The sequence below is a fragment of the Strongylocentrotus purpuratus genome, unplaced genomic scaffold, assembly GCF_000002235.5.
Source record: "Strongylocentrotus purpuratus isolate Spur 01 unplaced genomic scaffold, Spur_5.0 spur5_scaffold_19, whole genome shotgun sequence".
NCBI lineage: Eukaryota > Metazoa > Echinodermata > Echinoidea > Camarodonta > Strongylocentrotidae > Strongylocentrotus > Strongylocentrotus purpuratus.
In genome coordinates this window covers 24,666,146-24,691,449 of record NW_022145604.1, presented here as the reverse complement: position 1 = coordinate 24,691,449, position 25,304 = coordinate 24,666,146, and the positions used below count along the sequence as shown (strand labels likewise).

The 25,304-nt window shown below is 37.6% G+C and overlaps 1 protein-coding gene across 1 annotated transcript in view; it reads right to left on the bottom strand.

The window, feature by feature from the left end:
• Positions 1-846: 846 nt before the first annotated feature.
• Positions 847-25,304, bottom strand: part of LOC582485 (serine/threonine-protein kinase 17A) — a 53,042-nt gene continuing 28,584 nt past the window's right edge. Inside the window, exons 4-6 of the mRNA XM_030990659.1 lie at positions 7,329-7,458; positions 6,619-6,847; positions 847-5,747 (exon numbers count right to left, since the gene is read on the bottom strand). Coding sequence (XP_030846519.1) covers positions 4,961-5,747; positions 6,619-6,847; positions 7,329-7,458 — 1,146 coding nt within the window. The 3' untranslated portion in view covers positions 847-4,960. The remainder of the gene's footprint in view (positions 5,748-6,618; positions 6,848-7,328; positions 7,459-25,304) is intronic.

Genomic DNA, 25,304 nt, shown 5'->3' with positions numbered 1-25,304 from the left:
TTGGTCCCCCATGATCCTCTTTTTCTTATGTTAACTGAGAGCTGAGTTGATGAGATAACCACCTGTCCAGTGACCTTGCAGAGCGCTCTAATCCCTCCTGTAAACTATGGCAGATAAGCTTTAACCGCCCTCTCATCCTCCCTTTCTCCTAACCCTTGTACTTTAATCAATATATATTAGGCCTAGACAAAAAAAAATATTGTATTGCCCTTTGCGACCGACCCCAAAATCTTGAAATCTACGGTCGGCTTTTTTTTCTTTTTTCGTTAAAGTTAAAAAAATAAAATATAATGAATACAAAAATATGTATCAAAGCATTTAAAACCTAAAAATATCAGCCAGAAAAGAAGGTGATTTTTTTCTTTAAAGATTTTCGACCGACCGACCCATGATTTGGCACCTAAAGGGCAATACAACTCCTTTTTGTAGACCTTATCACTCTCCTACCAATCCCATCTTCCCACCTCTCACTGATTTTCTGTCAGTATATACCATCTTTTTTTCTCTATCTCTCTCTCTTTATCCATTCCCCTTTCACTTACCCCTCTCTCCCTCCCTCTCCACTCTCTTTTTCTCCCCCCCCCCTCTCTCTTTCTCTCTCTCTCTCTTTCTTACCTCTCCTCTCTTTTTCTCCCCCCCCTCTCTCCCTCCCTCTCCACTCTCTTTTTCTTCGCTCTCCTCTCTTTTTCTCCCCCCTCCCCCCCCCCTCTCTCTCTCTCTCTCTCTCTCTCTCTCTCTCTCTCTCTCTCACACACACTCTTTCACACCTCTCATTTCTTTCCATCATCTTTGGCTTAGCTCAATTCAGTGAAGAAAAAAAAAAAACCTTTCGATCAAATACTGAACTATGGTGCATCACAGCTAAAATATTTATTTGTATGTTTTTTTTCTTCTCCTTCTTCCATTGAAATTCAATCAAATCCAGATCACTGACAAATCACTCGACTGCAACCGATACAGTGAGAACAATCTCGCGAATCATAAAATATAAACCGTGCAGGGTAACTTTCACAATCATGCCTTTACAGTGTCAATAGCCATACTTTCATGGAAATGAAAACGGACGCATTGTTTACAGACAACTGATGTATCATGATCTTTCAATTAAGTATTTCACAGTTTCCAACCCGTTTCAGGAAAGGATAATAATGAATAGTTACTGAAAATGAGATTAAGCTTGTCAAAATTGTTGCATAACCTTTCTGGACTATATTCCAACATGATCCCACTTTAATGATTCCTACCTTAATAGGTAAACAAATCTAATCAACCATAACATTTTGCTTAAGTTTATGATGTTGAAACAGCTGACGTTTTTGCATATTTACAAAGTCATGACTTTCTCCCAGTAAATTCTCCTTGTACACAAAATATGTTACTGTCATAGGACATAATCAAGCTGTATATATGTTTGGACTCTGTATTCTTTAATCTCCAGACAAATTACCTATTGAAAAAGCTTTTGAGTAAATATAAGTATATACCCTCTCAACGATTATAAAGCTTGTTTGTGAATTGAACCACGAAAACAAACACAATGTGATCAGAATAAAATTAAATATGATGCAAATAGGATAACGAATGAATATAATATACTATCTCCCTTCCACTTACGAGTATCACGCATAAATAAAACTTTGAGAACACAAAATATACATAGGCATATACTGGAATACTCTAAAAAATGAAATGTGTGCACACAGATAAAGTAATATATACGTATCTGACATTCATATGGCATCCTGAACGAAATTCTACTGAAGCTTTCTAACATTGGTTAAAATGAGTTCCATCTTTATAAAGCGGTCAGCTTACTGACTAAGATTAGTCCAGCTAGAACTATCAGGACAAATTTGAATTTTGATGTATCTTTTAGTTGTCACAGTACATTTATTTTTCTACCAGTCTAGAGACAATCTTCTTATTAAGAGTCTGCCTCCTGAACTGCACCAACTAATTGATATTGGTGTTGGTGCTCACACTAACCTGCCACGAAAAAATCTAGAGGAATGATATACCTGTAGCTATCTCCTTGAAAATATCTTCGAGCAGATCGTGGCCCTGTTTCATAAAACTTGTTATCAATAACAAATGCCAATCAAATAGCCAATCAAGAGTTAGGATTTCAGTAGATTATAACATTTCTAGTACCTTAATATTTATAACAAGTTTCATGAAACAGGGCCCATCGTTTGGAATAAAGTACACCTTTTGATACATCTATCATAATTCAGACTGAAAGTCAACCTTTTGGCAGTGGTTCCCTAATAGTGGGTATCCTAATTACGATTGGAGCACATCTTGTAAACATAAATATATAAATCAAAATTTCCAACATGGAACATAGTCACAATAAAAACAATTTAATGGTGAAGTAAAAAATAACAGAAAGTAACCTCTAAGAACCAAGAAAATCACAACATTGGAGTTATAATGTAGGTAAGATTGAGTATTGACAATTTAAAGCTACTGAATGAACACTTTAAATAAATAAAATTGGGTTTATTTGCTTTTACCGGTATTGGTCTTGCAATTTCTACTACTCTTTGATAGAGTATGGTGGCAGACCACAAAACGATTGAAGATTGTTGTCTGAAATGCAATAAGCAACTGATGCTTGGATGATTGGAAAACACATTGAAACATGCAGTTGCAGAATAGGCTAATTTGGTATACATTTTTACCACAAAACTATAAAATGTAACTTATACAAATTCTGTAGCGTAACTGACAATTCCAAATTTAATTGACAAGCATCACTGACTATATCCCAATTTCCAAAATGCAATTGACAATGTCATTGACTACACTGCTTCTAAGGTCACTAGAGGGTGAAGCTATGATATCAATAAAACATAGCTCGATTCAAGTGTGTATTTGTGTGAAAGGTGTGTGCATCATTGAATGTGTAATAGCATATTAAATGATGTTCACTGAATCTCAGAAAATGCCCTGACAATCTATGAATACAAAACTCCTGACTCTCCACTACCAAAACAAACAAATAAAAGATAACAGAAACACTGGGAAACGGTTCTAAAAACATGGACGACTACAACATAGAAAGAAAGTACAGTTCAAATGGAACAAAGTCACAACATATATCTGTAATTCCCTTCGAGCTAGCGTTCGTAACAATCCCCCAACAAAACATGCATGAAGACGCACTTTGTCAAATGGCTGACGGAATTATCAATTTCTTCACGACACAAAATCAACAATATTAGGAAGGTTATTCTTAATACACCATTGCAATTTTTCCTAAGCAGCATGAATTAGAAACAAAGATTATTCATGACTAAGGAAAACTGGTTGAATGGGAGGCAGAAGGCAGTAACTCCAAGTGAGTTACTACGTTCTGGAAGTCTGGAACCCAACTCAACTGTCCTAGAGCGTAGCGAATTTCACTGTAAGAAACAACAAAGGCTTGAACAAAACCACTGTAAGTAAAGACTGAAAATACAATTTCCACAAAAACACGATTAAAACTTATAAATAAACAGCAGAATATCTTAACATACAATCTACCAAATCAAAAGAAAATTTATGTAAATAAATGATATATCCTACCCAAAAGATAGTGTTGAACTCAAGGATTTCTATTTCTATTTTACCTAAAGGTATGTCACCTGGAGCCCTAATTGAGTTGCTGAGATCTAAATTAAAAAAATATGGCATAATGCTACAAATTTGGAGTTATGCCCATTCAACGACCATAAAAATGAAGTTGGTAAAGACACAAGATTGTCTTTTTCTTTTTATTCATTCCAAAATTCAATTTCTTTGATGTTCTATACCATTCGATATAGAATACAAAATAGGCAAAATCATTACGAGATGAAACTATTATTAGCAAGTTTCTTTCGTCTAACTTAGTGTACTTTTTCCAGTTTTCCTGAACTACATACCAAGTTCACTCAATGATACATTGAGCTAGCTGCCTAGTAGCCTATCTACATGTACGCCTACTGGGGCGTTGCAAGAAAGTTGCGATCAATTGCAAATCCTCCAAATCAAGTCTTGCGATTAATTGCAATTGATCCCAACTCAACTTTCTTGCAACGCCATATTAGTAAAGAGAGAGAGAGAGAGATAGAGGGGGAGGGGGAATAAAAGCTAGATCTAGTTAACTGAATTTAATTGTTAAAATTATAATCCAAACAAAATCCTAGGAAATTTAGGAGACTAGTGGGGCGTTGCAAGAAAGTTGAGTTACAATCGATAGCAAATATCAGTTGCAAATTTTGCAACTTGCAACCAATCGCAACTTTCTTGCAACACCCCATATGTCTAGGAGCATCACACATATTTGGTAGGACTTGCTGTAAAAGTATTCTACGAAATTTCAAGATGCATGCAACATTAATCTAAAGGCATATTTCTCTTTTTTCCCCTTTTGTGAAGACAACTGTTTTGGCCTTCTCACGTTTTCTCACCAACGGAATCATGATGAATTGTATAAAAATGCATAGTTATTCTTAATACTTACACACAGAAAACACATAGCACCCTTTTCACAAAAGTTGCCTCATTTTGGAAGTTCTTGATGTCGCTTTTATTTTGTATAGGAACTCTCTGCAAAGAGCAAGGCATTAGTTTACTGAGGTCTTGAATCAACAAGACCTAACAACTTATTTAAGTAAAAAGTTACTTTGGTACCATAAATGTTAACTTACTTAAGTGCTCAGCACTACAATGAATTCAAATAATTTCATACATTATATATTCACATTTCCTTCTCTTTACACTATAATTCAATGATAATAATCATCCATAAAATGATTTCAAATAAAACCTCTAAAATGCCAAGAATTTAAAACTCTTCCCCACTAACATAACACGTTCCCAAGTGATTGTTTAATGTGAAAAATGTACTGAAACTGTCAGTCATCGCTAATGAACAATGATAAAAACAATATCTAGAATAAATATGTTGGATTGTTTGGAAAACCTGCGACTATCAACAGACGACTTGGCCCTGCTGTTGAGGGACCACTTCCAGACAGAACCTCTTGGGTTCCCGGATGTCTTTAGGAAAGTTCTCCTTGTTCGGGCAGAGGGTCCGCCGCGTACCCATAGGGCTGGAGGATGGTGACCTGCTCCGGTCAGAGGCACTTTGTGATTCTGGGTGTAACCTGTTGCAGCTCCTGCACTTCATGTCTCCCAGGGCCACACTGCTCTCCCCTTGCAGAGACACCGCCGCAGGAGAGTCCTCTAGACTCTCGATGATGACTTGCCTCGGTTGCGAGATAAGAGGATACTCGCGCTTCTCTACTAGTTCATGATCTAAAACCTCAAAGCTCTTTGAATACTGAGATAAAACCTGGACCTCTTCCTGAATGTGGGGAAGGTCCTGGGTGGTGTCCGTTTGTCCGTCTTTGCTCTCCACATCCATATGAACATCCATGTCTGAAAGAATCTCTTCTATGATGATCCCACTCCTGACATCTAAACAGGCTTCAGAATCCTGCACCTGCTCATTTGGACTCTTCACCTCCCTCGGCGAGACGTACTCCACGGTTCGGTTCTCCAGGTAGTTGTCGTTCTCTTCGTCCGTCCCCTTCTTCTTGACGACCTCATTGTCGTCATTCTGGATGACCACGTTGATGGTGAGCGATGAGACCTCGGTGTCGTACTTATCTTGCTGCGTCACATTCTCGTTGTCGTCAAGCACCCGGGTAACAGGCATGCTGCTGAATTTCTGGATCCATGGATGATCAAGGCACTCTTTAGCACTCAGGCGTTTCCTGCAATCAACATAGAATCCAAAATCATCAGTAAACGTAAGCAACGCTGGAAACAACATCGTACAGTACTTCAATCAAGGCTAATAAATATGACTCAGAACACCCGTACTCAGAAGGCCAAAAGATGTCTTGTCTTTGGATTTCTTTTTTTCATTCATAAACTGAAGATAGTGGCTGAGACCTGTTGCATAAAACTTACCATTGATGGTTACTTTGCTATCAATGGCAACTACCATGGAGACCTTGATTTTGATTGGCTGTTGAGCCCTGTTAACATGGTAGTTGCCATTGATGGCAAAGTTACCATCAATTTTAATAGACTTTATGCAACGGACCCAGTAGTTTATACACAAAAACTATCAACACTGTATATCAAGGAATCAATTCCTGTGATCAACAAAATGTTATTTTCAGTTTTTATTTACCCAGAGCCAGAAGAATATTCACGGATATCAATTATCAGATAACAAAGGGTAATGCCCTTCCGACTATCAACCATCTTTTGCTTCTACCCCCTGCCCCCTAATATTGTTAGAACTACACTTATTTCAAACCAAGGACAACTGATTTCCCTTTTCTCCCTTCAGCTCTCTGACATCTGGGGCCTGTTTCACAACGCCTTTTTTCAATGACAAATGACAAAAATCAGTGACAAATCTGTTGATAACCAATCAGAAGCTTATAACAAAAACTGTCACATTTGTCACTGATGACAAGTTTTCTTTCACAAAGCTTTTTTTTAATGATAATTACAAAAATCAGTGATCAATCTGTTGATAACCAATCAGAAGCAAGGAGCTTATAACAAAAACTGTCACGTTTGTCACTGATGACAAGTTTTGTGAAATGCCCCCCAGGTTTCTCTACTTACTCTGCATCGATCACGCAGAGACTCTGGATGAAGTCCCTGGCCTCTGGGGAGTGACAGCTGAAGTCCTCCTCGGCAAAGTCTAAGTTGAGCTGGGAGATGTTGAGGAAGGTCTCCTGCTTGGTGTCTCCGGCGAAGGGCGAGATCCCCGTCAGCATGACGTAGGTCAGGACGCCAATGCTCCACATGTCGGTGGAGAGGGTGATGGGATCGTAGTTGAGGATCTCAGGAGCTGGAGGATATGGCAAAATGAGACAAAAGTTAGAACATAAATATACTTCCATATCCGTGAAGAGTGTGATGGTCTCGTAGCAGAGAATCTCCTTGTTGAAAGTCTAAGAGAGCAGCGCCTTGTAACCTTTGGAAAAGGCCCTATATAAATCCAATTATTATTATTATTACTATCTCCTGGAGATGAAATGGAGTAACTTCTGCTTTTTAGAAGAAGCACAAACAAGTCAAACAGACGATGTAAAAGTTTCTCCATGCCAGTGAGGTTGACCAATGCCATGGTGTCTGTTGATTTGACAAAAGTGAATTATAGGGTGGTGGATCAATGTCTTTTGTTCAACAGATATGTGTCAGTCCATGGATTTTATCAGGAAACTTGGGTGATGGATAATTAAACCTACAAGTAGGAATATTGTTTGATCCAGGATTAGTAGGTCCATGGTTGAAGGACCTGCTAGGTATAGTTAGTGTAAACCACTTACCAACATAGTCTGGTGTGCCCTGAATGTCTCTTATCTCTTCTCCCTGGTTGAGGTAGCGTGCGATTCCAAAGTCTATCAGCTTTATGTCACTCTCACTGGTTTCTTTGGAGGTCAGAAGTATATTCTGAGGCTGAAATGAGATAACACAGAGAATAAGAGAAGGTTTAATAAGTTTATTTAAGTAGTTAAAATTCATTCTGCCTAACGAAGAGGTAAGCATACAACATGTACGAGTAGCCTGTCGAGAATTGCATTTGCAGAACCATAGTTACATGTACAAGATTAACGCACCTAACAAAAACCTGAGAAGGAAAAAAATGTGAGGTCATTCATTTACACATGCCTTAAAGCCTATCTGCACTAGTTTGGCCTGGAGGGATTGGACCTCCCTGCATGGTCCCTGACAGGTGGTTATCTGATCAAATCAGCTCTCAATAATCATAAGAAAAAGTAGACCATTGGGGGCCAATGGTCACCGATTAGGCATTGTTTGCTATATACATGTAGAGGGCGCAAGTAGCTATATAAGCAGTGCAGTGGGGCTTTAAATGAAATGTATGTTCCTCCATCACACAGCAACATTTCTTTAATCATGTTGACACATTAAATGGAGAATGCTTTGTAAACAAAGAGAACCTTAATGGCACCGGCCTACAAAATGGCCTCAAGACAACTCTTTAAATGACAATTCCCTAGAGTAGAGGGGCCAAAGTAAACTGTTCTCCCAAACAAATGTAACATTGAACATCATATTCCCCAAACATCTGTCTTTATTTATAGCTGACAAACTTCCGAACGAAAGCTGGAAATCATCTACCCCGAAGTATCACTAACATCCCTGCGCACTTCAGACTTCAGACTGTCATGTCGAAAACATTATGCCCCAAGAAGCGCGAGCTGTCTTCATGTTTGCCAAAAGCCATTTTTCAAACTCGCCATGATCAGAAAGTTGACATTGATGTCAAGGTCTTTACATACCCTCAGGTTTGTTATTTGATTTCTCTGTGCATTTCTTTCTCTCTTTCCCTTTCTCTCTCAACCCGTCTGTTTCCCTTTCTCTCTCACCCTGTCTGTCTCTGTCTCTTTCTCTCTCTCTCTCTATATATATGTATATCTACCTTTCTCCCCCTTTCTCTTTCTTTCTCTTTCCATTTCTCTCTCTCTCTCTCTCTCCCTCTGCACTTTCACTAATAGTTTCTCAACAGACCCTTCCCATTCTATGTTTTTATGATGCGACCGTCGTTGTTGGTCAAACAGTTTTTGAGCGTCATGTAACGCCATGTTGGAATGCTCCCCAGGGAGTGGAGATTGTGCACACATTGTGTGAGGGCAAGCACTGAATCCAATGACCGGGGTAATACATGTAGCATATTTGTAAAGTGCTTAGAGACATTTGTATTAAGCGCTATATAAAAATTAAATTTTTATTATTATTTTTGTTTTTCTTTCTCTATCTCTCTGACTTTACTGTTTTTCTCTGTTTATTTCAAATATCTATCCTACTTACATTCCTCCATGAACAAATCAACCTCTCCCTGTTTTTGTTCTTTCTTTCTTTCCTTCCCACTATCTTTCATTCTTTTGGGATATCTGCGTCTCTCTCTCTTTCTTAATCTCTCTCTCCCATCCCTCTTTCTTTCTCTTTCCGTTTCTCTCCCTCTTTCCACTCCTTCTGTTTATGTTTCTTTTCAATCTACTCATCTGATAGTCTTTTATATCATCTCTTGCACACTCGACACAAACAAACAAGGAAAACAATAACAAGTTTTAAAATGCAAAATAAACATTACCAACAAATGTCACTAATTATATTGTTGTATGTGAAATACGTCAACATTCCAGGCGACAGTTGTTTTGGAACTACACAAAACAATCTTAATGGAAGAGAATCCCACTCGTATCAGATTTTTGCAAAACATCATTTTCTTAACATTAGCCGGTTCAGACAGAGATAATGGCAAAATACCACACATACCTTCCGTTGAAAAACTATGACTAGCAAATTGCGACATAAATGCGATTATTAGGCCAATCTGCACCGAATACAAAAACAAGTTTTGTGGCATAGATTTTGATGGCCATCGGGCAACAAAGAATATCCTTGGATGGGCACTGCATGAAAAGGACAAAATCCTCTAAAATGTTCCCACCATTTCACTTCCTTTTATCATTTTCATTTCACATAATTAAAAGTAAACATTCCTTTTTTAATATTGTACTGTGCCTTGGCCAATTATGAGCTACCAGTAATACATTCACTTTCTAAAGTATGTTGGATTTGTATTGGCCCCTGACAATGGTAATGTTTTTTTTTCAAAAGATGCCATCTAATTTCCTGAAACTACTGATTTTGTAATTTTACACTTTAATTCTACATATTTAAAACCTAGAATAATTCACATGGAAAGATCATTATGATGTGTCAAAACTGCACACATCCAGACCACCGATTTTCTACCTAATCGGTAGTGATTTCCAAGTAGATCTTACAAATAACAAATTGGCAACACCTGACTAAGGAAAATAAGGATTGAGAAACATCTGCGTCTTCTTTAAAAGTCAGACTGCATCTGTAAACAACCTATGCTGTATTATGGTCTGTGAGATAATCCTGGATTTCCCCCATGGATAAATGATTAATGTCACAGGATCATCAGTAAAATAGCAAAGAAAAAGGATTATGTCTGCTTGTGATTAAAATCTGCACCAAATGAAATTTGGAGTGTAAGCGATGATTCATTAAATGGGTAAATTTGGAAGTGACTACAGTTCATGTAGCAAAGTTAGATGTTGTGAATTGCAAAATTAGAAGAAGAAGGAGAAGGAGAAGGAGAAGGAGAAGGAGAAGGAGAAAGAGAAGAAGTAGAAGAAGAAGAAGAAGAAGAAGAAGAAGAAGTAGTAGTAGAAGAAGAAGAAGAAGAAGAAGAAGAAGAAGAAGAAGAAGAAGAAGAAGAAGAAGAAGATGATGAAGAAGAAGAAGGAGAAGAAGAAGAAGACGAGGGAGAAGAAGAAGAAGTAGAAGTGAAAGAAGTAGAAGTGAAAGAAGAAGAAGTATTAACAGAAGAGGAGTAATATTTACATACAAATAATAAATTGGAACATAATAGGAAGGAAAAAAAAGATGTTCAAGACAATCTTGAAGAATAACAAGAGACCACAAACATCCCATCCCCTTAATTATCTTCTCATCATGACTTCATCCTTTCTTAAACTCTCCCTGCTTGACTTTCCCTCTAATCCCTGACTAATTAACCCTCTATCCTAAAGAGGGACTTAATCACTCAGGATATCTCAATCAGCTGACCCCACAAATGACTCAACTTAAGAGGGTTGTTGACTGCTTAATTCCCCCTTCATTGTCACTTTGATTGGACCCGATCCTTGGCAGGGGAGCTCATAAGTAGATCCAAGCCTTAACGGTCCATTATTGATGAAAGGACCAATGTAGACCCTAAATAAGCCCATGGACCTACTAAGAACAGGAACTACTTTACCGCCTAATTGAGCAAACTAAAATGGGGACTACTTGTCAGTAGCACTGGCCTATACCATTAATAAATCTCTTATTATTTGCTTTGTTTCATTTCAAACTTTCGCCATTCTGTTTGTCTATTTCTTTTAAGCTTTCATACAAATATTCCGTTACACAGGTTGGTTGCCCTTAAACGTTAAAGGGTTGGTCTTTGCCATTAATGCTTCTAGGCCTCACAAATAACGTCACAAACTTACGTCATGCCTGACCATATTACTATGCAAACCTTTCTAATCCTATTTTATGGTACTGTCCCACTCAATAAAAGTTTTGATGGGGGCACAAAATTTCCCCACGTGGTTTCACTTCTTTCCTCCTTTGGACGTCTAGACTGTTTTCTCCTCAGAAGGCCCCCGATGCCTCTACAATAATCCTACAACTACCATCAGACCCAATCTGCAACCACAGGTACAGTTCACCAGTTTGGAAGCGCTTGATTCTAATAAGCGCTATATAAAAACTGAGTATTATTATTATTATTATTATTATTACTGGTAGTACATGTAGATCAATGGTCTAACCAAAGAGATACTATCAAACATACCTTAGCATCCACTGCTCTATAAAAGCACTATGAATATATAATGATCACATATCATCTCCCTCTAGAACTATATCTGTGTTGTGGAACTGAAAGGCCACTTGTTTATGGTATACAGTGGTAATTTGCACTGTTGTTTTGAGGATAGGTTCCACTCTATATAAATGTTAATTACTCAAATCTGCAATGTTCAGAAACATGGCTATTCAGAGGAAGTAGGTCACTGAGACAAAAGTACCATCATATTCCAACCAGAAATCTTCAAGCTGACAATACAATTTAAATCATTGCTGACATGCGCAATCACACATCATGCCTACTAAAGTACAATGGAAAAATATGGGAAGGAAAGGAGACTAGGTGAGCTTACTGATTTTTTTTCTTTCTGAGAATACCAAATTCTTCCAAGATCAAATCTAATCTTATGACAATCTGTTATTATTCCTTGCCCCAATTCTACATTTTTACATGGACCCCCCCCCCCCCTTTCCCTAAAATGTGATGCCATCCCTCATATGTATAGCTCTGATTTAGTCTGGAGGTGCTCCAAGCTCCGACACATGCTTTTGTGGTAGGGTCCATGGTCTTACATTTCATCCCAGATATATATAGTTTACAGTTTGGGTTGCACAAGTTTGGGTTTTGCAATAGGTTTAGGATTAGATATGGACATAGGTCCAAGATGGAATTTTGAAACTTGGACCACCTGTAGAACCACTCTGGACCTCAAGGGGAAACATAATGGGAAGCCCTCCTATATTGACATGGAGGAGCTTCAAGATCTACTTGATATGATACCAATGATAAATCTATCTTTAGTCGAGAGGTAAGCCATCTGTCAAACCACTTTCCACTCCAATCAATCCAAAGAGGAAAGGAAGTATTTGACAAAGAAGTAGAGGAAACAAGAAAGATTTTCTTTGACAATGAAGTCTTACAGGTGATTGTTTTGACCTCTTTTCTCCCTGGAAGGATATCTCTTACTCAGAGCTAGAAGGGCATTATTGTGCCATATCACTAAACACAGAATCCTTCTGACTCTCAATAGAGAAGAGGGCGTTTCTCAAAGCCTGTTTTCAATGACAAATGACAAAATCAGTGACAAATCAGCTGATAACCAATCAGAAGCAAGGATTTCAGTAGCTTATAACAAAAACTGTCATTTGTCACTGATGACAAGTTTTGTGAAATGCCCCCCCCCCCCCAGATATTCTGTTTGAGTAGCGTCAAATTTGAGCTGTGTCATGCATCTCTTCCTATACTTAGTAAGTCTATGGTTCAATAAAGAAAAGCAAAGGAACTAGTCTTATGCTGATGATGCTTTAGGAAAGCTATCATTTTCAAGGAGGCGGTGGGGTGGCATCAAGAAAAGGGATGACAATGTCATCTTTAATATCAATATGAGGTGCATATTTGCAGACAACTAGTCGCTGTTAAGTGTGATTGCAGAACATTTAATATAACTTGATTATTTAATGCCTAACTCTAAAATCATCCATTATTGGGGCGCCACTACCCCCTCCTATGATAAATATTTACAAATCCCAACACAAATGTTTTGAAGGCTATATCAATATCTTCCTACATGTAGAAGTAGACAATTAGAACAGTGAATGAGCGAATAATCAGGGAAAGAGAGAGAGAGAGGGGGGGGGGGGGGGGGGGGGAGGCAAAATTAGAGAAATATTCACAGAAAAGTGGATTTCAATTCCTTCAATAAAGTGGTCAATTAAGAAAAAAGAAGAGTGAATTACCAGTCTAATACCAGGCTTTCAAAAGCAAGGACACTTTTAACTGAATAACAATTCTTTTGATAAACATGAAAAACAGTGTTTTGAAGGCTATGTTGATATCTTCCTTGAATCAGACAATTAAGAGACCAAAGTAAAGTGTGTTCAGCTCTCCACGTTTAATTGAAAGTTGACGGAAGTCCTTCAGAAACCCCGAACAAGTCTTAATCTTGTTCTACATTTCAACCACTTATCTCTTTTATTGTGATTCTAATCAAGAACTCATAAAGAAGACGTCACAGACAGTTACGGATATCAAGCTCAAATGGGCTTGGGCCTTGGCAAACTCAATTTTTACAAAGCACTTGAAAAATAAAATGCACTATCTCAACTTTGACACTATTTACAAAATAACCTCTACTCAGTGAATGAAGCATAACGAGAAGGAAATCTTTGGCAGACGATCTTGAAAAGAGTCTAAAAACATTCTTGACATGTTTGTCTACTTTTTGTTGTATTCTGAATTTTCTGATGAGAAAATGGCATCCACGTCACTGTGAGAAAAAAATGTGTAAAATAAGTGTGAAAAACAAAGTAACAACAGAGATATTGAGCAATCATGTTAACTTAATATGATATATAGGCCTAAACTTCTTCTGTTTAATAGGCAGAGTTCTAGTCTAGTTTTGGGGCATAAAGTCTTGGAGGGTCTAAAAAGAAAATATACAAATTTCGAACTATATACCAAAAAAAGGAAAAAGAAAGAAAGCAATACACATAAATGTGGTTGCATATCATGTGTGGTTTGTAAATTGAGAAACAGAGCAGCACCTTTTAACTTTAATAGTCTTTCTAAGAACAAACCTAGGGGCCACTTTAAAAACATGTGTCTTATCTGAGGCGGCCCGGCCAGGTTTGCAATTCATGCTGTTCCTCACAGCAAGCTCTCCCCCTAAAACCAAGGAGTTATTACCTCTTTGCCAAAACTATAGAAACCGCTAGTGAGAATGAGAGAAACAAAAAACACATCTTGAATGCACATGTATGGGACAACCACCAGCACGAATGGTTTTACCGACAGAGTAAAAAGAAAAATGACCCCAGGCAAAAAAAAAATGATATCGATTGTAATAGCTCAGCTGTTATACTTGAAACAATAAGAGAAGCAAACGTTGTTCAGAACCTTTTTCTCACAACTGCGAACAGGTAAAACATTCATTATGAGTTTTAATCAAGGCCATACATGTGTACTTCACCAGGTGAAATATACCGTGAATTTTGTATACCAATATTCTAAAGTTTCTATAAAATTTGGAGAGACCTCTGTCTTCATAAAAGTTTCCAGGAAAATTACTGTTACATCCAGGATTTTCTAACACAAATAATGCACTTGTCCTGCTTTTATCCCCACAGGAATTGTGAACCAGCGAGTTCATTGAATGAACCAATATCTCATCGCATACCACTTGTAGGCTTAATGGAGGGAAAAATCAATTTCTAATTTGACAACAGCATTTACACTGTAATACTCAATTTAACCCCAATCCCTTCTAAATTTGCTCCATTCCAACTTTCCGATATAATATATAATATATGAAATTGAGGGGAAAATATGAAAAAGACCAAGACAACAGAGGGACCAAGGTCACTCATTCGTCAGTTTTCTGGTGAAGAGAGAAGATATGAACTTTTGTGACAATTTCCCTTTTTTTCTTTTCTAGAAAAGGGGGGGGGGGAGTTGGTCCTGTAACACTTATTCTCGTTCTGAAGAGCTGAAATGCAACCAATTTTTCCATATTTTTTAAAGTTTTTTCAACTGAGACAGAATACTGTTGGTGAAAAGGATGAGATATTGCTTTTAGAGATGGGGGACAACCGAACAAAAACAGACAGCAATCAACGGAGTCGAATCAAGCCTGCTAAAAATTAAGTTCAAAGAAAAATTTAAAAAAAAATTGAATTCATGTATCACAGTGATCTTTCATTTTCGTTTCCCTACAAGAAAGACTAAGAAAGGCTGAGCTGAACGAATTAAATTTCTAATTCTAAACGTTTCTGGACAACAGCAAGCCATCAAAGATGTTTACAGCACCAACATCACAAAACATTTGTTTGATCATCGTTTGATCAGCGCCCGGGTCAATTCTTAAAGATTTGGCTTTCCACATAGTTTCTTGGCTGAGCGAAAAATTCACAAGAATATGAGAGGTGGTCGCCGCTTACCCGGCCCCTCCCCCCCCCCTCCCCCTCCCTCACTCCCTATTATTACAGGTGTGCTACGATCAAAGTTATCAGGCCATGAGTTTAAAGGGATAAGTCATTTTTTGAGAAAAAATATATATTGCAAAATCGGTCAAAAAGGTTTATGGGGAAGCATTATTTTGTGTATCCATCATTTTAGAACAATATGCACATTATGCAGAAATTTCCACTCCAGTACAATTTGTAATTGTACACATACAGTATTGAAAAAATCCAATATTGAAGCTACGGTAGTTGCCCTTTCTTGGAAAAAATATTTCACTACAATCAATATTTCCTAAAACTTTTTATCTGTGACGAATCAGGGTTGTTTTATGAAGATTGTGCTGATTTCGTTGAAAAGTTTGAAATAATGGAGTTTGATCTCAAATCCTTTACACAATTTGACAGTGACACCATTCTTCATTGCATTTATATTCACACTTCCTATGTACCTACCGGTATGCATATAAATCCCCTATTCTAAGCTGCTCAACCTCTATAATCTAGTGCCCTAAATATCATCCAGCTGTTGAGAGCCAGAAGGGCATTATTACGTTTCAATTGATATGAGTTGACGTCCTTTTAGCGCTCAGCAGATAACATGCAATGTAAGCAAGGATAAAAACTACTCTGTCTAGCCATGCAAAATATAGTTCAAGTTCAAACTGAGATACGTCCTTTAAAAAACTTCCTATTTAGATGGCAGCCGGACAAGTAATCCTAGCAGATTACCACTCAGGTCAGTGTCGGGTCAAGTTTAGGAAATGGACATTGGTATAAGGTCCCCCCCCCCTTCTATGGCCTTTCATAGTCTACAATGCAGGCTGCCACCATCCACAATACCAACAATAATAGGTAGTATGATAATAGAATTCCCCCAAATGCATTCAGTCTTAAAAGCATTCTTCCAGAACGAGAGACTGTTTAAATCAGTTATAAAAAAATAAAACCCTCTCCTATATCAATTCTGCGTGAAATTAAGTTCGTCAAAGCTCCAAATACATACCTTGAACTTTTAGGCAGTAATGATATCTATTGAGGTCATGCTGAGTAGACTAATAATGTTTTGTGGCCAGCGGCAAGACTACAAAGATCATCAAAAAATTGCTAATGCCAGTGAGAGCTGTGTCCAAAAGTGTTGAAATTTATTTTCTATTTGTCCAGCATCAAACCGCAACTCCAGCACACTAGAGGCTCACACTGTTTGACCAACTTGAACTTCAAGACTTGTTTCAGCTACATGTATGTACCATATAAATTCAGTAATATAAAAATAAACTTCTTATTTGGGAGATAATGTAAGCATTCCTTAAATTTGATTTCACTGGAGAAAAAGTATCAATTTAAATGCTATGAAAAGGCCAACATATTTACCGGTAGATTAAAAAAATATTAAATCCTCATTACACAGTCCCTCTGCCTGGACTGTTCTCGATTCGTAACACTTTAGCCATGTGTGCATCCGCTCACACACCAACTATGTACAAAAGAATTATGCACGAATAGTCTTACAGATACATTTCTGGTAGGTGAACTGACTTCGTGGGGTGAGCGACTGAGCGTGCGCTTACAGACTCCAAGGTAAAACAGGGACATATTGTTATATAATGTCTCTAGGTAGAATATCAAAAACAGTCAAAAATCTGGTCTAAATATGTGTCCCTGGTGATATATAGATCTAGTTTCGTAAAAATGCAAGCCAACAGAACTTATTGCACATTAATCATATAAATCATCTACATAAATAAAGTCTGCTTTAAATTGACCCATTCTGTTGCGTACATATTCTTCACCTCCCTGTCCTACCATGGACTTACTAGACTTTTTTTCAGCTTTTGTCCACTACCGTTTCTTTGTCTGATCTCACTTTTTAATCAAAATCTTCATGTTGCTATTTTGTGTTCTGTCTCATTCATTATTGCTTCCTCCCCCCCCCCCCCAATTACTCCTCTTTACATCTATTCAAAAGTACCTTTTCTCTTCTAGCTCTTTCATGGCAATCTGTCCCTCCCCCCCCCCCCCCCCCCCCCCCCCGTCTCTCTCTCTCTCTCTCTCTCTCTCTCTCTCTCTCTCTCTCTCTCTCTCTCTCTCCTATGTCTAATCATCCTCTTATACACTCAACATCCATGCAAGTGGGGATACAAAATTCTCTCTCTCTCTCTCTCTCTCTCTCTCTCTCTCCTATGTCTAATCTACACTTATACACTCAATATCCAGGCAAGCGGGGTCACAAAAAGAAAAAAGAAAATACCAGGAACTGGACACAAAAGTTTGATCAAACAGAACAACAGTTGAATGGTTGCAGTGCTAATACAGAGCTCTCTGAAGGCCACTCAGAGGCTTTCAAATCATGAAAGTGGTACATAGATTTTGAAGAAAGGAACATGTTGGTGGAGTAACAAAGCAAAATGTTGAGAAGGTGAAAGGGGTTTAGAATGCTATGCTGGGTATTTAAATGCCCTCTCGCTGGAGGGGGAGGGGGTGGAAGAATCTTCTGAATGGTCCCTCGTCTTGTCTCAGAAAACTGCGAAAAGCTACATGTCTCAACAGAATCACTATCTGAATTCCTTATAATACAGGGATTACCATAATTGAGGAGACTATCAAATCTGATGGGGAAAATCAATTATGCTCTTTTCACTGATTTTTCATGAAAGAATGAAAAGAATTGCATTCGGATGAGTAAGATATAATATAGGTCGAGGGTTTTCATGTTCAGAGAGCATCTTTGCAATTTGGGTGTGGTAAAGGAACAATGGTTTTCCTTCTCATTTTCTACAGTACTTTAAAAAAAAAGAATTATGTTAGCGGGGAAGAGGAGAAGTCCACTTTATTTATAAATTTACGATCTATCTCCCACTTCTTTAATTTCTTTTCAACTTCCTCTTCATGACCATCTCTCAAACATTCAGTGACTCTCTTCTCCTTCTCTTAACATGCATCCCTCCTGACTGCACAAAGAAATGTGACTCCATGCACCTTGCTCCAACATAAAGTGCCTATGGATACATGATCTAATCTCACCAAGACCTTTCAAATTATATTTCATAAATGCGAAGTTACAAAACTGGTAATGGATGACACAAATACCCAAAATGTCAGCTCCAATCCCAAAGGAGCAAACCAGCTGACACTAAACAAGTCAACACCAGGTCGGATAACTTGGCTTGAATAAGCATGTTCGGACATGTTAAAATGTATACAAAAATCATGAAAAGAAACGTGGTATTAAGAATCGTTGTACAGCGAAAGGAGTGTACAGACTAGAAAACATCTTCGTGGCCAATCATTACAGAGCGCTCGCGATAGGCCCCACCCAGTTATACGATTTTCATAAGCTACAACGTTCAGACTTAGAGCAAGCAGGATGCTGATTATTTTTTGTTAAAAGGATAATAACAAATGTGAGATGCTGTGCTTTGAATGGGGCTCAATAGACATTGGTGACATATACAGAGGTCAACCTGGGGTTACCATGTGAGAGGTATCCCTGTTGACAGACAGCAGCATGTGCTTCCATCAAGTTCATATTACAACATGCCTTCATTCTTCTTTTCTTTTTCCTTTTTTTTGGAGGGGGTGGGGGGGGGGGTCTTTCTTTCTTCACAAAAGAATATTAAAAAAATAAACATGTGTCTCTCGAATGTGAATGCATATGTTTCATTGTTTCAGAGGGTACTTTGACTATGGTATTCATCTAAACTGACAGAAAAAGAATAACAAAGCTCACAAATATTTTTCACTTTTACCAGACTTTTCTTTCAACTTGGAGAACCCCTCATGACAGGTTTAAATGATGGAATTATCGCCTCATCCCATGGAATCCTTTGAATACGAGATGTTTGTTTGCTAGTGTGACTATTTTCTTTTTACATATCATTGAGTAGGTCCTACATAGTTCTTTACTCCAGAGAGAGAGAGAGAGAGGGACAAAACTGTTGTTTTCTTCACAACAAAGGTGTCTTGTAACTGGTCGAGCTTGGAGACCAGATACTGTCTATTTGGAGCCAGAAGGGCATTAACTCATATATTCTAAGTTTCTAACACAGCGTTGGCATCCTTCTGGCTCCAAACATAACATATCCATTATCAACCCTTATAGAGCTCAATTGACAAAAGAACGGCTGGCACGTAACATGCTTAATCAAAAATCATTGATCAATGAAAGTGCCCTTGCATAAATTGGAAAGAATTGAGTGTGGTATTTGGGGAAGAAGAGAGTTTATTGAATTTCTCAAGTATCAATCCAAAGACATATTCAGTTCAAGAAAAGAAATGACTCCAAGGCCCTGTCTAAAGAGTTGATATTGATTGCAACTTATTTGTGATTGATATCAATCGCAACTAAGTACATCAAGAGATAATAGACCGCAAAATTGCAATTGATTGGACAAATTGGAATTTGTTTAGATCAATCGCAACTCTTTGTAAGACAGGGCCCATGCAGGTTAACAATTTCTTGCCTTTTAAAGTGCATGGTACTTTTGCTGACAACATCATTTAAAACCTGGTCATTATGAATTGCACTGTATGTGTTTCTAAAGCATAATTTGAATGCCAAAACAAATTCTAAAATGCAACTCTGTCCATTTCTCTTTCTCTCTCTCTCTCTCTCTCTCTCTCTCTCTCTCTCTCTCTCTCTCTTTCTCTAATGACAATTTGTTTGGTTATTGAGCTGTGGTTTCAAAGGGGAAGCCAGAAAGTCATTAAGTTTAATATTTAAAAAAACAGCTTATCTTTTATTTTCAAATTTAATTTGCCTCATGAAATGAAAAACCAGTTGAAGCTGGCTTTAATAGTTAATTTGTAATTATCTGTATGGTAAAACGATCAATCATGCCCTTTAGTTTCTATTAACCTTGTGACAATCAAGGCAATGACAGAAAAGGCAATAATTACTCCTACATAACAAATTCAGAGGATATTAGCAGTAAAAATCTACAAAGAACAAAATGTAGACAAAATTAAATAGTTTAAAAAATGTAATGGGAGGGAGAAGACTGGGGAAAGATGAAGATTAAGAATGGATAATCCACCTGTCGATGCTCGTAAATCCATAATTGTAGTAGTAGGATTGAAGATACTTTTGTTAAAAAAATATAGATTACACATTTAAAAAAAAGCAAATCCCTGTTCCACTAGTACTTCTTACTCTATGAGTTTTTATGTCTGCGCTGTGCATTTGGATAGTATCACCTAAGAGACAAACATGTATAACCAGACATTATGTAACCGTAACTTCTTGGAACTGGCGTTGCATTAAAAAGGCACAATCAACTTTCTAGCTAGCATTCTCCATTCAGTCTACTAATTCATTTTCTCTATTTCCTTCTTCCTCTTCCTCCTCATTTTTTTCTTGTGACTTTGGAGAATAAGCTTCATTTGGGTTTTAAAAAGAAATATCTCCATGCTTTTGCCCAATTGTCAAATGATATTGATGACCTACTTCCATTGGGAGTTATAATTCAAAACATAGACAGACTTGGGTTGAAACAAAGTTTAAACAATTATAGCTGAAATATCAACACCTTTATCTGTAAAGAATAGAGTACTGTATCTGTAAACCTGAGTAATCAAAAGACCGTGCAGGGGATGAGACCTATTAAAGTGATTATGCATCTCCTCATTTTTTTTTCTTGTGACTTCAGAGACTAAGCTTCATTTGGGTTGTAAAAAGAACTATATCCATGCTTTTGCTCAAGTGTCAACGAATATTGGTGACCTAGTTCGATTGGTTAATACGTACCAGTAAACAAAGTTTATAGCTGAAACACCATTATCTATAAAGCATAAAGTTGTCTGTAAACCTGGGTATTTAAAAGACCATGTGGGGGATGAGACCTATTATAGTGATTACATAATAATGAAATGTAGATGTAGATGAAATAAATGTAGCAAATAAGATTACAAGAAACTAGTCTGCTATTGGATACAGACACATGACTGGTGGTGCATCGACCCGACCTAAAGAAGAAGAGGGTCCGATCAGCCATCATCGTATTGTGTTATAATTGCAGAGGATAATTACCTTGTAATAAAATGACATAAGAGAAGAATGCTGCCTCGACTCTGAGAAACACCTTTGAGGTGGGTGGCTTTTATTGTGGACCCTACATGTATATTGTAGAAGGTCCATCCATGCTTTAATGCATAAAATTCTCTTTTGGAAGTAAAACATTGTTTTTTATTTCCTTCTTCTCTTTTTATTTTTTTGGCAGGCAAGTGCTAAAAGCCTTGTCTCGCTAATTTCCAAGTTACATGTATGTAAGGGATCACAGTAGACGTTTTTCAAAGAATATCACATGAAAGAGCATGTGGGTGGTTTACAATTTAAACTTTAATATTAGAGTCCAGTGCAGAGTTAATAACCCAAAATGAAACCCTCCCCCCCCCCCCCCCCCTACCCCCCAAAAAAAAATAATGAAAAAGTTACTTCAGTGTAGCATTAAAGGCACCTCCATTTCTACCACAGTATCAGGCCTACTTAAAAACAAAACAAAAACCAATGAAAGTGTGATAAAATGCTCAAAACATGCTGACAATCCTTGACACCTCCCTTCCCTTAGAAGTACAGTTAATAATCCTGAATTCAATCAGACCTCACTGTCTACAAACCTATGCCCCCTCTCAACCACCTCCACCGCCCCCCCCCCCCCCCCCCCAAAAAGGGGGGGGGGGGATCACAAGATACTGTATGTACTGTTTCAAATCTGAGCTGGACTAAGGAGATCAGACTGGACTGATGGAATACAAAAGGAAATTAGGAGGAAAAAAGGAAAGGAAAGGAAAAGAAGATTACCTTGGGCATGTTTTAACACAATAGCTATGCAAATTGAATGTTAGGCTCTAAAATCGCTTTCTCATTCCTCCGCAAGTACATGTAGATATAAAGCAGAGGATTGTTATTTTTTCTTGCGATGTCCCACACCAAGGCAAAGGCAAGGCAAGGCAAGGCAAGGCAAGGCAAGGCAAGGCAAGTTTCAAGTCTTGCAAGGATCTAGTTGTACATGTAAACCATCTGTCTATGAAATTCTTTATTTTCTAAAATCTGAAAAATAGTTAAAATCCACAAAAAAGTGTGTGTAAAAGAAGGTGTGAATGCTGCTCAGGGGGAGGGGCATGAAGTTACTCTCTCTCTCGCAGCATGTCGTCATGGGCGCTACTGTGAGTATCGCTGGCAGAAAGAATGTTATTTATTTTACCAACTTGCAGTGATGATAACAAAGGAACATGATGGAATGCCGCCCAACATTCGATCTTAAATCCCACTGCATTCTTTCATTTCTTTGACATCAATAATATTTCCTCAATTCTAAACATATTTTCTTTAAAGGGATTAGCAGTGATATGCGAAATTTTTCCCTCCTAAAAGGTCTTTTAATATTAACACCCCTACGTTTATCAAAAAGTAAAGTACCTTCATACTTTCACAACCAAATCCAAAATGAATAATATAATTTCATGGGGATTACAAGTATATACTTTATTTTGCCTGACTAAGTACATGTACATAGGCTTGTGCATAAATCAACTTGATCTTTGTATAAAACCTGGAGGCCTTTTGGAATTATAATTGTAGGGGAAATGACCATGATTGAATCCTTATATGATCCTGCACTGGAATGTCATGTTATTGACTTTTTCTAAACACTTTCTTCACCTGTTATTTTTCCTTTTCACAATTGTGTAATTGCTATCCTTGACACAAAAGTGTTTTAAGCCTTGGTATTGTCATTTGTCTGTCAACATTCTCCATTAGTAAGTTTTCTTTTCTTATTATTACTTAATAAAAGATAAACAAAAACATAATTGAATAGCTTTAATATCCTCATGCAGTCTCAAATCAAATTAAAAAATTCAGTTTGCTGTAGTTGAAACCATATCTTATCTAATCTAATCACCCCACTTGTCCCCTCTTCCTCATACCAAACAGTTTAATAGTCCACCATTGCTTATCTAGATGATATTCATATTACATTATACTGATAAAACTGAAATTAATAATTTACAAGAGTTAGACCTCACGCTGAGTTGGCAATGCAACAATTCCCTTTACAGCATGCCCATTTCATTCAACCTCCACATTATTTTTGTGACATTTCAAGTGAAAATAAAATTTTACTAATGGGAGTGACAAAAGACAAATGACAAAACCAAGGTTTAACAGTTTTGTGTCAAGGCTTGAAAAAAAATTGAAAAGAGGGTAACACCATAACAATAACAACAAAAGCAGGAAGAAAGTTTATGGGGGGGGGGACACCTTGATAAAGTTGATAACATGGAATATCAGTGCACAATCACTTCGTGATTCTTTCATTGTCATTTAATTAAGTAGATCAGTTTCTGATCTAGATCTCTCTTTCGCTCTCTCTCTGTCTCTCCATCCAGGCTCCAGCCCATTGGTCAGACTGGACATTAGGATCATGACTTGCTATCAGGAGACTAGCCCCTGCATGGTCAAGCACCGTTTGTTTTAATTATTGCCGGTCTTTAATCTTTATGGACAGAGAGATTGGTCAGTTTCATCACGTTCACATCATGTCCACACCTACGGTACATTTTTTGCCTTGTGGCTCAGTATACAAATTATTTATTCACTGCTGTTTTTTTAGAATTTTCTATAGAAAAGGGGAGATTTCAAAGCGTTGGATTCCAGAATTCTGTAACTCCTCTTCAATCTACATGTACATTATCTAGAGTGAGGCATGTTGCTATAAAGGAGACATACCTGTAGACAAATGTACATGTAGACTCCAGTGGCATAGCAACCACAGTTCTAACCCTTTCATTCATGCATGCTCTCGCTTCATAAGTTTGGACTGTTTATTTGTCACCCATCCTCCCCATTCTCTTTCCACCTCCCCCCCCCCCCCTCTCTCTCTCTGTCTCTCTGTCTCTCTGTCTCTCTATCTCTCTCTCTCTCACAATTTCTGTCTGCCTCTTTTTCTCTATCTCACTCTCTTTCTCTCTCTCTCTCTCTCTCTCCATCTCTATCTCACTCACTCTCTCTCTCTCTTGCTCTCTCCACGCCTTTTCTCTCCTCCTTTTGATGACTGACCATCACACCCACAACACACAGTCATGAGACAATACCGATGTCCTTGCCTGGCCGGCCAGAAAACACGAAAACAGCAAACACGCAAACACCAACAAAAGGTAGCTCGCTCCCAAAGGGGATAAAAACGACAACTAAAAACCAGTGACATCACAAAGTGTTTTCACCCGTTTCCACCTCTAGGCCCTAATGGCCTCTCTGCACGCAACACCCATTATTTGAATCAGCTTCCTCCCCCTTGGCCAGTGAGAAAAATAGTAATGGTCAATCATGGGTCTACATTTTCATTGTACATGGGTCATTGCATTCACCAGTAAATTGTTAAGACTGACTGTGTTGTTTACTTATTTTCAAATAAAAAAAAAGTTAATTGCTTTGGTCTAACAACTCTCTTGAGTAAACTATTTTGTTTATATTATTTGGAAGAAAGTAAATCATGGTCTAAAAAGCAAAGAAAATAGAGGGATCAACTCATCACAACAACATCAACCAGTGATACTTCAATCTATGTAAAATTACTTGTAACATATTTTGCTGTATCTTTACAAGGCCAATGAATTAGAAATTCAACAAACATTTGTTATATATATTGGTTGGAATGTACATGTAGCTGGTCTATACATCAAAGAGTGAACAGAGCATGTGCCCAGGACACATAGGCCAAATTGGGGCCCCAAGTTACAAGTCCAAACCCCTAAAGTTTCTAATTTCAACAAGTGGCTTGATCAACCATACATACCCTATATATTTTTACCCAATCGCAATCTATCCCTTTATGGGAGAAAAAAAAGCATGGAGCCTTACATATAAGCAGGGAGATTTAAACTCTCATCTCCCTGATATATATAAGTATAGTTGCAAATCCTATGCATTT